The sequence below is a fragment of the Gobio gobio genome, assembly GCF_949357685.1.
Source record: "Gobio gobio genome assembly, chromosome: 7".
Lineage (NCBI taxonomy): Eukaryota > Metazoa > Chordata > Actinopteri > Cypriniformes > Gobionidae > Gobio > Gobio gobio.
The window spans coordinates 43,787,018-43,802,306 of record NC_137103.1 but is presented as its reverse complement, the minus strand read 5'-3'; the positions used below and the strand labels follow the sequence as shown (position 1 = coordinate 43,802,306).

General features: G+C 39.5%; 1 protein-coding gene across 4 annotated transcripts in view; it reads left to right on the top strand.

Annotated features, from left to right (window-relative positions):
- The window catches only part of erbb4b (erb-b2 receptor tyrosine kinase 4b), a 429,788-nt gene that overhangs the window by 255,235 nt on the left and 159,264 nt on the right, over positions 1–15,289 (top strand). For all 4 annotated transcript variants that reach the window (XM_079822543.1, XM_079822542.1, XM_079822541.1 and 1 more), the window contains exon 3: positions 14,629–14,815. In XM_079822543.1, the coding sequence (XP_079678669.1) occupies positions 14,629–14,815 (187 nt within the window). The remainder of the gene's footprint in view (positions 1–14,628; positions 14,816–15,289) is intronic.

Genomic DNA, 15,289 nt, shown 5'->3' with positions numbered 1-15,289 from the left:
TCTTTTTTGCCTTTCGGGAATATTGCATTTCCCATTTCCATATGCACAAATAAGGCGGTAACACTAGATTTGGAAACACATATTCACTATTAACTACGCGTTTTCCTTCAATAAACTCATAATTACTGCATATTGATAGTTAGTAAGGTAGTTGTTGTATTGGTTATGTTTTGGTAAATCTCACAATTCTTTTCTCAGAATTGTGGGATATAAACTCACAATTGTGAGTTATAAAGTCAGAATTGCGTGATGTAAAGTCAGAATTGCGAGCTATAAACTTGCAATTGCAAGAAATAAAGTCAGAACTTGCAATTCTGACTTTATATCTTGCAATTCTGACTTTTGCAAGTTGCAAGTTTATATGCAAGACTTCTTTTCTCTGAATTGTGACATAATCTCACAATTCTGACTTTATAACTCGCAATTCAGAATTGTGAGAAAGTCGCAATAACCTTTTGTATTTTTTATTCTGTGGCGGAAACAAGCTTCCATAATTTTTACACATCCAACTTGTAGAAATAATTTAATGTTTATACTGTAGTACAGTAATCATAAAGTTTATTGTCTCTGTTTTTTTCAGGTATGCTGGTACACTCTGTGAATCAGGGATTGTATTTGCACATTTCATGCACTCTACCGTTCAAAAGTTTGAACTCAAATCAATATCGTCTTGTGTTTGACTTTGTTTTTCCCCATGGTTGCACTTTAAAGGTTCACGTTACCCGTTTGTGACTTCAGTGTTTGGCAGAGGCCTCAGAGTAAATGTAGATCTGCTTACATCATTGTGAGACAATGTTTTATTGTTTGTTGCCGTGTTCTGTTGTCTTACAGAATGAGTCACTTGCAGTATCTGGGCTTCTCAAATAGAAATAGTGTTTGTATGCATCTCAGAATGTAGATGCACAAGCAGCAAGGTAATATTCAAAAACACATGCAATCTATTTTTTTAACATGCTGTTTGAAATGACAGAGAACACCTCCCTGTCTGTCATGTCTGCGCCTGAGTTTTAAATATTTGCTGTCACTGAATGTTTTGTGGTAATCAACATATCCTGCAGGCTTTGCTTATCAATGAGCCTGACATGTGTCTGTTGCACTGTCTAAGCCAATGAGAATCAAACAGAGCGCCTTTCATTCGCAATTTCTCGCACAGTGGAAGTATGGCGTCTCCGTCAGTCTACACAGATTAAACATGACATGCTTTATGTTCTGTAGTGACAGGGATATCCGAAAAAGAGGTTATATTAAAGAAGCTAATTGGTTTAATGTAGCTTAAAAGCTTGTTTACGTTTAAAACTCTCATTCATAAAATGTCTTTGTGAAGAAAAGAAAAAAGGGATTTTAGTTTCTTTGATTGTACTTTTGTTCAGTTTGTTCAAGATAGAACGTCCTTCTTTTTTGGTTGAAGGGTGAGATGAAACACATCAGATGCATCTTTGTGAGTACAAAATATCAATATAAGCATTTCAAGTGTCACTATTTGAAGTAAACTTAAAGGAGAGAAATAAAGGGTAATGGAGCAGGAGAGGATTGAGGACTGCTTAACTCTGGAACATACTGTAATACACTATATTGCCAAAAGTTTTGGGACGTCTGCCTTTACATGCACATGAATTTAACATCCCATTCTTAATCCGTAGGGTTTAATATGGAGTTGGCCCACCGTTTGCAGCTACAACAGCTTCAGCTCTACTGGGTAGGCTTTCCACAAGGTTTAGGAGTGTGTTTATAGGAATTTTTGACCATTCTTCTAGAAGCACGCTAATGTTGGAAGAGAAGGCCTGGCTCGCCGTCTCCGCTCTAATTCATCCCAAAGGTGTTCTATCGGGTTGAGGTCAGGACTCTGTGTAGGCCAGTCAAGTTTCTCCACACCAAACTCGCTCCTCCATGTCTTTATGGACCTTGCTTTGTGCACTGGTGCACAGTCATGTTGGAACAGGAAGGGGCCATCCCCAAACTGTTCCCACAAAGTTGGGAGCATTAAATTGTCCAAAATGTCTTGGTATGCTGAAGCATTCCTTTAACTGGAACTAAGGGGCCAACCCCTGAAAAACAGTCCCACACCATAATCCCTCCTCCACCAAACTTTACACTTGGCAAAATGCAGTCAGGCAAGTACCGTTCTGCTGGCAACCGCCAAACCAGACTTGTCCATCGGATTGCCAGACAGAGAAGCGCGATTCATCATTCAAGATAACACGTCTCCACTGCTCTAGAGTCGAGTCCAGTGGCAGTGTGCTTTACACCACTGCATCCAACGTTTGCATTTCACTTGGCGATGTAAGGCTTGGATGTAGCTACTTGGCCATGGAAACCCATTCCATGAAGCTCTCTACGCACTGTTCTTGAGCTAATCTGAAGGCCACACAAAGTCTGGAGGTCTGTAGCTATTGACTCTGCAGAAAGTTGCCGACTTCTGCACACTGTGTGTCTCAGCATGCGCTGACCCCACTCTGTGATTTAACTTTGCTTGTTGTTCCCAATTGCATCCAGTTTGTTAAAATACCACTAACAGTTGACCGTGGAATATTTAGGAGTAAGGAAATTTCACGAATGGACTTACTGCACAGGTGGCAACCTATCACGGTACTACGCTTGAATTCACTGAGCTCCTGAGAGCAACCCATTCTTTCACAAATGTTTGTGGAAGCAGTCTGCATGCCCAGGTGCTTGATTTTATACACCTTTGGCCATGGAAGTTATTGGAACACCTAAATTAAATTATTTGGAGGGGTGTCCCAATACTTTTGGCAATATAGGGTACATCTTTCCTTTAGCTGTGGCTTCACACACAGTTTTTGGGAGAGAAGCATAAGGATTTCTGATTCCAATAAAAAAATTCCAGTTCTTTCACTGTATCCTTATCAGAATAGTATTTGCAGGAAACACTACAGTTATGTGTTTCAAGAAATGTTAACAAAATAATTTCATGAAAATTTCATTCAGCACTGGTATTATACGTTTTGGTAATGCTTTATAATAAGTACAGTGTAATTAAGTACTTACAAATCATTTGCAAACTATTATTTTATAGTTAATTAATAGTTTATAAACTGTAGTCAATGCATTAATATACTTTATACAAACTGAGTTCTACCTTCATTGTTACTGTAATTAACAGGTTATTGTTTAATTAACTCAAATGTAAAGAGTAAGATAATGCTTTGTTAAGAACTTATTGACAGTAAATAGTTTTCACTTTAGGTTGTCACAGAAAATGGGAAAATTACATTAATTAAGTGCTTTAAACAAACCGTTATAAGATTAATTATTATATATTAATTGCATAAATTTTCAGTGTTCCTTACAATGTTTACAAATACATTAAACAGACACACACAAACACACATACGCGCGCACGCACACACACACACACACACAGTGGGGATACACACACAATGGGTTTCCATGTTTTTTATGGACTTAAAATAATGAGTTTTATACTGTACAAACTGTATATTCTTTCCCCTAAACATACCCATAATCCTTATTGATGAGTATGTAATTCATATTGGCAGCATTCATTCATTCATTCATTCATTCAACTCTAGAATAACATGGAGATATGATGGAAATACATTTGTGAATTTCAACAAATAGTTTTTTTCATTAAATAATCAGTGAAATTTCACAGAAGAGGCTGAACAAATTATTTTTTTTATTTTTTTTTTATTTTTTTTATGAGATTTGAAAACTTTTAGGACCTTTTTTTGACAATTTTAACAAATTGTTACATTATTTTTGAATTGATACTGATTCTGTTAGATACAGAAAAGGTCAAGATCTTTTAGTTGGGATGGGGTGGCAGTAGGGATACAGACTAGTTGCTGTTTATTCTAGGTCAATAGTTTAACAAGCATTTCTTACAGAAAAGTTTTTCACCTCTAATGCCTTTGAAAAAGTATGACACCAGCTGCATGGAAACACCTGCATGTTGATTTAAAGAATTTAATGAATGATGACTACCAACTCTGCTAATAAGTAATTATAATAATCAGAACAAATATTTGCATAATAATGATAAATATGAACTCATTATACAACTTTTTAGAAATGTAGCAGAGAGATGCTGTGCCTGTATTTTTGAGGGTAGGATGCATTAACATAAGGACACTCAGTGATCCAAACCCTGGATCCTCTATGTATGTCTCCGCCCACTCTTCCAAAAGACACAACAAGATCTATATATATGTAAATTAGCACCAATTAGCATAATGGTATACACAGGGCCATGGTGTTTCTATATGTTTACACTCTCTCTTTTAAATCTCTCTCAATCTCTCTTTGTCTAGTCTCTCCTCCTCCTCCTCTCTCTTTTTCAACCCCTCTGTTGTCTTCTCTGAACTGGAACAGGTGGAGTATTAATTATGCATTAAAATATACAGAGGACCAACTATGATCCACTCGACTGCAGCCCTGTCGTTCGCCTCATCCTCATCTTTCTGTCCATCTTTCTTTCTCTACCTCTGTTCTCTCCATTCCACTCTCGTTTGTGAATTGCAGGAGTTTATTTCCACACTGAGCACGTCTCGGGGAGTGAAAGGGGGTTTTGTTTTCGCGGCACACTTCCTCTTTTCCGAACACTCTACTGCTGAGAAAAGACAGAATCCCTGGAAATCTTGCAGATCTGTCCATATCTTTCTCCTTTTCTTTGTTGACTGCTGTTTTCTTTGACTGTGTTTGAATGGAAGGCCCAGGGCGAACTGACTAAACAGTTGTGACTTTTTTATTCTATATTTTGCCACAGAAACACGTTCAGTAATTCTTTAAATGATGGAGATAAACGTTATTACCGGACGTATTTTTAAATTTAAAAGAGATCTTTCAGAATCCATGCTGTAATTTGAATGGTAATGTATTGTAGGCTCATTTCAGACTATGTGGTCTATGTTCCCATATCTTAAAAACACTTTATTTTTATGGTTCCATTTGAACATTCTGTTGACTATAAGTAACTTTGCAACTACATGTCAACTAACTCTCAGAGTATTAGTAGACTGACAACTTAATGGGCCCTTTAAGGGTTGTACATGGCGGCGAGACTAGCAAAAGTTGTTAAACTAGCAAAAGTGGATTCAGACACGCCCAAAGTGCACCTGCGTCATGTGCTTCAGACCATGCACTCAGATCGTTAAAATAAGACCCATCCATCTTCTTCCGCTTTATCCAGGGCCGGGTCGCGGGGGCAGCAGTCTAAGCAGAGATGCCCAGACTTCCCTCTCCCTAGACACTTCCTCTAGCTCTTCCGGGGGTACACCGAGGCGTTCCCAGGCCAGCCGGAAGACATCTTCCCCGGGGCCTCCTCCCGGTTGGACATGCCCGAAACACCTTCCAGGGAAGGCGTTCAGGAGGCATCCGGAACAGATGCCCGAGCCACCTCAGCTGGCTCCTCTCGATGTGGAGGAGCAGCGGCTCCACTCCGAGTTCCTCCCGAGTGACTGAGCTTCTCACCCTATCCCTAAGGGAGCGCCCAGCCACCCTGCGGAGAAAGCTCATTTCGGCCGCCTGTATCCGGGATCTTGTCCTTTCGGCCATGACCCAAAGCTCATGACCATAGGTGAGAGTAGGAACGTAGATTGACCGGTAAATCGAGAGCTTCGCCTTACGGCTTAGCTCTTTCTTCACCACAACAGACCGGTACATCGACCGCATTACTGCAGAAGCTGCACCGATCCGTCTGTCAATCTCCCGTTCCATCCTCCCCTCACTCGTGAACAAGACCCCTAGATACTTGAACTCCTCCACTTGAGGCAGGAACTCTGCACCAACCTGAAGTGGGCAAACCACCCTTTTCCGACTGAGGACCATGGCCTCGGATTTGGAGGTGCTGATCCTCATCCCAGCCGCTTCACACTCGGCTGCAAACCGTCCCAGTGCATGCTGAAGGTCCTGGTTAGAAGGGGCCAACACGACAACGTCATCCGCAAAGAGCAGAGACGAAACCGCGTTGTCCCCAAACCTAACACCCTCCGGCCCCTGGCTGCGCCTAGAAATTCTGTCCATTAAAATTATGAACAGAACCGGCGACAAAGGGCAGCCCTGCCGGAGTCCAACATGCACCGGGAACAAGTCTGACTTACTGCCGGCAATGCGGACCAAACTCCTGCTTTGGTTGTACAGGGACCGGACAGCACTTAGCAAAGGACCATACTCCCCCAGCACCCTCCACAGGATGCCGCGAGGGACACAGTCGAATGCCTTCTCCAAATCCACAAAACACATGTGGACTGGTTGGGCAAACTCCCATGAACCCTCCAGCACCCTGTAGAGGGTATAGAGCTGGTCCAGTGTACCACGGCCCGGACGAATACCAGACTGTTCCTCCTGAATCCAAGGTTCTACTATCGGCCGTATTCTCCTCTCCAGTACCCTGGCATAGACTTTCCCGGGAAAATAAAGACCCAATATCTGCTAACTCTTTGTGATGGTCCACTAGCAGACATTCTACTGACTATAAGTAACTATAAGTACCTATCAATTTATTCTAACCCAAAACCCTACCAGTCTACTAATACTCTACTAACACACTAGTGAGAGTTAATAAACATGTAAGTGCAACGCTACTTATAGTCAACAGAATTTGTTAAAGGGACCATCAAAATAAAGTGAAACCAAAATCACTTTCTAGTCCATATACAGTAACAGTATCTTTACCAGCACTAAGTTGGCTTTCAAAGCTCAGATGTCCTTCTTCTGTCACTATCACGAGAGCTTTAAGTGGACCACTGTCATCCCATATCTCCCGCTCTCTCCACTCAGCTCATGGAGGAACATGAGCTGTATTTATAGATTGGCTTAATCAGGACTGTTGGACTGTAACCTTTGACAGGCATCATAAGGTCTCAAATGGGCCCTAGTGCAGGGTGTATCTTTAAGTGCTCTATTAGACCACCTGTGAGAGTCTCTCTCATTGGCTTCTAAAAGCATCTTTGGTGTCTGTTGTTGGTTTATAAGTAGCAGTTAGGATATGTAGAAATGCTGAGAGAGAATTTGTGTATATATATCGTTCAAAAGTTTGGGGTCAATATTTTATTTTTTATTTTTTTAAAGAAACTTAATATTTTTTTTAGTCAGCAAATTTGCACAAAAGTCACAGCAAAGACATAATTTTACAAAAGATGGTTACACTTTATTTGAAGGTTACATTTTACTTCCTCAAATAAGTCCTGAGTAATATTAATTAACTACATGTACTTACTATAGAGTTTACAGTTAGGCTTTGATTGAGGGTTAGTTACTTGTAATTATGCATAATTTAATGTTAATACCAAGTACATGTAGTAATGTGTAACTGTCACCTTAAAATAGTGTTACCAAAAAGATTTCTGTTTCAAATAAATGCTGTTCATTTCATTTAAAGGAACTGTATGTAAGAAATGTATTTCAATTAATCATAAAATGGCCCTGATATGTCACTAGACATTAAGAAATCATGTTCATTTCAAATAATTATATCACTGACAACGGTTGTCCGGCCAAGATATTGTCATTTTAAAAGTGAAGTTGCAACCCTCAACTGATGTTGATGTTGACATGTTGTGTTTTGGCCTGAAGCGCCACCCTCCGCCTTTCTACCAATCACGAAGTCAGTAGTGTTTCTGCATTCGGGTTGCCAGCTCTGCTCTAGTTACCACAGCTGCAGCTACAAACTTTTTGGATAAACAATGTCTAACTTTATGAAACCTAAACAACCTCGTTATGAATCAGAAAAACGTTGTGACAGTGTCCGAAATAAAACAAGGATTTGAGATGCCTTTGAAAGATAGAGACGGCTGAAAACGGAGAATAATTTGAAGACTGATGCCAACGTTGCTAATTTTCTCCTGGACAGGTAAGGTTCATCTATGTTTGGCTAACTTGTACTTAATGTAAATGGACATTTCAAATATTCATGACAGTCGAACAAAGATGTGCATGTTCGTGCAAAGTAACGTTAGGTTAGCGCAGATGGAGGAGGTGGGTCATTGAATTGAAAAGGTAACGTTAAGGAATTGTTTGGTAAATAAAAACGGCGAGTCGTCATTGCTAACATTAGTAATGCATTATCAAAGCCCGTTTCTCTGTCATTATGCTGGGACGCTGAGGAAAACAAAATTAGCACGCCTATTAGCACTGTGTAAACGTATTTGAGACAGTAGCCTAACGTTACCTCAGTAAAAATGATTCCTCATTCGTTCTTCGCATAGTGGACAAAACATGCTAATGTTATTTAGCTTTGCTGTAATTTTACTATAGTATTTTTTCACGTGGGAATGTACTGTCACATACGAGCGTTCATATTTACGATTATATTTGGCTAATCGCCATTAGTACATTTTTGCATTACTTCATAATTATTCATAATTTCTTCACAAAACATCGCTCTTGAAGCATAAACATAATTAACAGAAAGAAAAAAAACTTACTGTGTACGACTCGTCACTTGCCATTGAAAGCTCTGTGTAGCAGCCTACCTTCCTGCTGGATCCTGCAGCCTAGCTGGCAACCTCGAGTCAGGGGAGGGGGAGAGGGATACACCGCTCTACAGTAATTTGAAAGTGATTGCAGTACCAGTTTTGGCCACAGTCCTACATACAGCTCCTTTAAACATTTCTTTTGATTAACTTATCTTTTTTTTTTCTCAAAATATTAAGCAGCAGTTTTCAAAATTGTTAATAATAAGAAATGTTTCTTGAGCAGCAAATCAGCATATTAGAATGATTTTTGAACGATCATGGGACACTGAAGACTGGAGTAATGATGCAGAAAATTCAGTTTTACCATCACATTAATATATTTTAAAATATACTATACACTTACATTTTAAAATATATTCAAATAGAAAAGTTATTTTAGATTGTAATAATATTTCACAATATTACTAATTTTACAGTATTTTGGATTAAATAAATAAAATATCTCTGATATATCTTTGCAACAAAAAATCCCTGCTTTTAAATTTATTTTTATTTATTTTTCTGAAGATGAACTTTATCTACAGATATAACCATGAATTGCAGTCTTTTACTACTTTTTTTAGACATTGCATCCAAAGTTTTAAGGTTTGTTTTTCACTCTTTAGAGGATCGACCAGCTTGGGTGTAACACAAAATTCTTACTCCAAATCCAACAGAAACAAATGGGGTGGAAGTTGTTACAACTGAACACAAAGATGCAGTGGCAGTCATCCTTGTGTTACAGTTGCACTTGACGCCAGGCCTTAACTGTGCCCTTACATTAGAGGTTAAGATACTGTAGAAGATACCAAAACAGAATGAGGTGTTGCGTTGTGTCCATTGATCTCTATACAGCTCAGGTTGGATGTGTTATGTTTAACAACAGGTGGAAGGAGCTCCTCATTGATGCCACGTAGCTATAAACTGCGCTTGTAATCACAACAAGGTGTTTACCTTTATTTATGTGCTTCATTATTGAGCAAACAGCAAGAAGAAAGAGGACCCCGTCCTATCTCTCTCCTCTGCTCTCTTCTCCACTCTGGGAAGTATCGATCCACTGGCTTGAAAATAACAAATTAGTTTGAGAAAGAGGAATTAAATGGTGTTGGAAAGCGAGTGCGGGAAGCCAAATAGGCTGTGTGGAAAATCTCTGCAAAGTAATCCTTTAATTAAATTAGGAGAAGTACAACAAAGATGTTGCTGTTTTTTTTCCCCACCCTCTACTTTCCCCCTCTCTCATGTCTTTTAGACAGCAGCAGGTTCCAGAGGTTGCTAGGTAACTGGGATGGGTTTAGTTCCCGGTGGCCAGGGGTGAGGGGGTTGTTGGCAGGATGTGGCAAGTGCAGTGGCTTTTTGTTGGCCGTAAGGAGAGGAAGAGGAAATGGAGGGACCACAGCAAGGTCAAAGGCTTGGCCAGTATTCATGCTTTCATCCAAATTCAGATGCCATGACGGGATTAGAGTATGTGAGTGGAGTGGCATTGTTTTACGTTTTCCGCTCCTCACTTGGCGGTAAAAGAAACCAGTTCACCCTATAGCAAAATGTGCTTAATATTTTTTTTTGTAACGGAATGCACACTATATTGCAATATATTGGTGCACATAATGTGCGTTTAATATTTTCCACATGTAAAAGGAATCAACTTTTTAAGCTAAAAAAAACCTTTCCTTATCCTTCTATTTCCATCATTCATTTACCAAGGCCCTACAGATTTTATCTCACTTTCTGAATGATAAAAGCCTGTTGAAGGCATAAATTTGTGCATTCACTTTTCCATTGTTTTCATGTAAACATGCACCAGACACACACGTTTGACCATTGCACTTACGTCTCTCAACATTTGCAGCATCTTTTTGCTGCGCTCAAGTTAAAATAAGTTAAAAAAAAATTTAAATAATCATGAAGAACTTTTTTTTTTATTCTACTTTTCCTGCGTCTTCCTTTCACTCTAAAAAATGCTGGGTTGTTTTAACCCAATTTTGTTTCCAAGTTTAATCTATCAACTAGCTCCGCTTCACCTTCTTCGTTGCTCTGGTTGGTTGCACCGCGATCCTATTGCGTGCAGAGGGAATTCGAAAGACAACCGTTTATCCCGCCCCTCGGATTGAGCCCTGCCAATTAGGGTTGGGAATCGTGAGAAATTTTCCGGTTCCGATTCTGGTTCCGGTTCCGCCTAACGATTCCGGTTCCGATTCCGGTTCCATTAAAATTATTAAACAAATAGTGGTAAAGGAAAAAGGCACAATACGCAACTCAAACAATCCATTTTGTGTTTATTACTTGCTCTAAAATTAATTTACAGGTTGGCAATGTCAAAAAAGTCCTGTACTGTACATATATATATTACAATATATACAATATATTAATTAAGCCATTCTTGCAACACATTTTTTTTCAAATGAACACCTCTGAAATTGTCTTATTACATTTTATCTCTCTGTCTCTGAATAAAAACAAGTTATAAATTATATTTATTAGTTATATTTATTAATTAGTTGTATATTAATTTAATAGTAATTCAGTTATTCAGTGAACTTGTAAATAATAAATTGCAATTCAGCATTACAAAGGTAATTGTGCCTAAACGCTTACCTAAACCATGGTGACTCAACGGTTGACAAATATATATATATATATATATATATATATATATATATATATAGATATAATATAATATAATATAATATAATATAATATAATATAATATAATATAATATAATATAATATAATATAATATAATATAATATAATATAATATAATATAATATAATATAATATAATATAGGCCTTTCACTATAAATCTGGTATAAGCCCTGTGGCACTCTGTGCTGTAGCAAATGTTTTGTCAAATTGCTAGTGCAGCCTCCTTTGCATGTTAACTTTTCACATGTTACATTTTGCTTCATTATCATTCATTCTTTGAAAATGAATCCATACTTGTGACTTTCTCTTCGCCATGCTGGTGGTCAACGAGAAAATATCTGATGCAAAACCGTAAATGTGTAGCGCGGGGGCTTTCAGTGCTGAACTGCGTTGCACTCCTGGAAGCGGCAGGCAACGTAATTAATATTCATGATGAGGTGAGGGTTGCCAGGTTTTCACAACAAAACCCGCACAATGGCTACTCAAAACTACCCCAAAACAAGCCCAATCGCGTTTCAGGGGGGCTTCTCCGGTAATCCGGTTCTTCCGGGGCTAAATATCACATAATTGGGGTCGCTTCAACCCACGGACATGAAGCACAGCCCGCGGCAACAGTGTTGAAGTAGCCCAATTCCGCGGGAAAACCACGGACTTGGCAACACTGGCTGTCACTCGCTATTAAAGGATACGCTTCCAGAATTTTGCGCGGTTCTGGTATTTTTCAAAATTCAGTTTCGGTTCTGCATAAGAACCGGTTCTCGGTTCCCAACCCTACTGCCAATGGTGTGTTCCCAGACCCAACATCTTGATGTGGGTCTGGCTTGTCAGGCTAGACAAACCCAACTGTTGGGTTAAAAATGTAATTTAAAAGTTTAACCCAACGGCTGGGTTTGTCCATATGTGACCCAAATTTGGATTGAAACAACCCAGCATTTTTTAGAGTGTAGTTAAAAAGAGAAAATGGCCCCAACACTGTTAAACAAGTAAAAAAGTCTTGCTAACATACAATTGCGTTATGGCCTGTTAAAGTGTTGTGCTCTTGATGAAGCAGTATCAGAGTTATAAGTGCTCTTGTCTCCAGTCCACAGCGCACTCATTCTTTATACAGGGTGTACTGAAGTAGCTCTGATTCTGCTTACAGCTGCGTATATGCTATTTCCAGCAGGTCCGCTCTCCGTACCTTTTCATTGGAAGTCCTGTAACCCCACTTGACACAGTCCTCTCAGCGCACATCAGTGATACCCCACGTACATGCACAGGAAGTACTTTCTGCAATGTCCCTGCAGCTATTAGAACAGTTCATTAGCCCAGATAAATGACTGAGGCTCTGACTGGCCTTCTAGCGCTGCTGCTAAAAAGAGCTCACGTCTCTGCCCATTAGCCGGACATGGCGGACGATGACAGCAGCAGGACCGGCCCTGTCACACTGCATGGGTCCTGAGATGAAGCTCACGCTAACTGACGGCTGTCAGTGAGAGCACTCCCCGTTGTTAGCGCTTCCTCAGGGCTACTTCTGCCCCCCAACACACACACACGCACACATTCAGTGTCATCATTCACAGCATGAGGCGCTCTGTCAGAATGAATGAAACTGTGTCTGCCTTAATGACAGGCGTGATGACGGCACCAGTATGTCACGGCGAGGGTCTCACGGATGTGGTTGGATGGGTTTGAGTCATCCCATGATCATTATCTGTCTAGTAGAGGGTAGAGAGAGAGAGAGATAGTAAAAAAAGAACAAGACAGAGAAAGGGAGAGAAAAGACCCTCTGGCTTATTGTGTCCTACTGCTGCCCAGACTGCTGCCCACTCCCAACACTTCAGCTAATGACTGTGTGATGAGCCTAGAGGCCTGAGGTGACTCCACACATAACTTTACATCACAACCACTTTAGATTTCACCTTTATAATTGAGACACAAACATATTTCAGCAGGATCATATGGGAAGAGGCTCTTTTTTAGAAATGTCTTTTCAAGAAGTAAGCCCTATTCGGACGGGTCTATTTTTCTTAACAACGTTTGAGTTACAATTCTTATCACTCGACGTCTGTGATTTCATGTACCATTTCGGACGGGACTAAAAGGTGGGAGTGTGTGTTTTCTAAATGTGAGTGTTACAGAATGTTGTGTGCTGTGCTTGCGTGCATCACGTATGAAGTATATGCCTATTCATTTATTATTTACTGATATAATTAGAATTTTATTATTAAAACCCTATTTAAGTAAACTTACAAGAAGTGGCTGTTTATAATAAAGCAAAATCTAGACAAGTAGCCTATATTTCCTGACACTGATATTGAAATGGGCAGTCTTAGCAGTTTCCATGATTTGGCTCTATTTATTCATTTTATAAAAAAAAATTTCCCCCCGTTGGATACCATGCATATTGAAATGAAAAAAAAAAGCACGCCAAAGATTGGTGTGTAAAATTACATGAGGAGAAGCGTTATAATACAACATCAGCAATCACAAAAATTCACATTCGAACGGGATTAGATTTCTCAGAAGTCTGTTGAGTTTGCCGAAAAACAGGAGGTAATTTGCTCTGGAATTTTTACAAAGGTTGTATGAGAAAAACACAGACTTGGTAGATTCGGACGGGGGTTAAAATTGGGGTTAACAAATTTCTCGAACTTCCCCTGGAAAACTAGTTCTGTCTGAATAGGGCTGTAGTTTGACAAGATAACTGACCCTTATTTACACTGTTAAAGAGTTGGATTCTCATGCTAAACATGGCCAAAATGTAAAAAAAAAAAAAAAAAACTGAGTTGGACATATGATGGAGTATTTCTGTGCCAAATACACTCCTTCAGGATTCGAACAAGTTTCGGAAAGTTTTTTTTCCGAGTATGGCCCTGTATGACGTCATAATGGGCGGAATTCCTTGTATGGGCACTTCTCCTAGACCACAAAATCAATGTCACTAAAGAAGTGTGTTTTTGGCTCCGCCCACTGCACGCCTGCACAAGTTCGGCTGTTTTCTGAAAGAATCAGTACAGCATATCTGTCTTTTATAAATATGATAAAACTAAAGACTCTTCAGAGAAATGAAGGATGCAATACTACTCTATAGGTACTCAAGATTAACATGAGATTGGCAGAAACTGTGTGGGTTATGCACCCTTTAATACATTTTATTTAATTGTATATAACAGTTTTGATTTCGTTTTAATTCTGACTGCTATAAATGCCTCTTAACACCGTATTTAACAAGTAGAGAATACTTTCTAACATGCAATTGCATTATGGGGCATTGTGGAATTGATATAGCAGTATTAGAGTGATAGAAGAAAATAATCTCTTCTCCACTCCACACCACTCTCATACTCTTTTACTTTTGATTGGACATCAATAAAAAAAGCGTAACCCCCCCCCCCCCCTACATAATAGTGTAGTGTAGGTACTGTATCCACCTCCTTGCAAAGTTTAATATGTATTTTCCCCCACTCTAAATCAAGTTTATTTTATTTTTTCACCTAATTTATTTCCAGAAGATCCAGTTGGTTGGTTATTATTTGTGGATTAATGTTTGTGCTTTATTCTGTCTGCAGTCCATTCGTGAGGTGACCGGCTATGTGCTTGTGGCGCTAAATCAGTTTGAAAATCTGCCCCTGGAAAATCTTCGCATCATCCGTGGCACCAGGCTGTATGAAGACCGCTACGCCTTGGCTATCTTCCTCAACTACCGCAGAGACGGCAACTTCGGTCTCCGTCAGCTTGGCCTTAAGAACCTTACAGGTACAATATGAGCTTACGAGTCCACAGGTCACATGACTTGTGTGCTAATATTTTTCCTCCTCCCCTGTCTTGCTTATCTTTTGTGAATGTTCTTGATTGAGCATAACATGTTTATCTTTGTTAAAGATTGTTTGTCATTTTCTTTGATATCCACTTTAATACATTGATCCCTGTTGAAATCACTCATCACAACATCAATAGCTGTGTCTGACTGAAAACGTATATCTTAGGGATGCACCGAATATTCGGCCACCGAAAATTTTCGGCCGAAAATGGCCCAAAAGTGCATTTTCGGTTTTCGGCCGAAATACTTTTATCACCGAAACAACACGGCCGAAATGTTGTGATGACGCAAACAGAAACCGCGACCTGCACGTGCTTGTCTGAAGCAGTATATTTGAGAAACACCCACGTCAGCTCCATGTACAAGCACTGACAGCCAGAGCTCATGTTCTCGATGAGAAGAGGAACAGA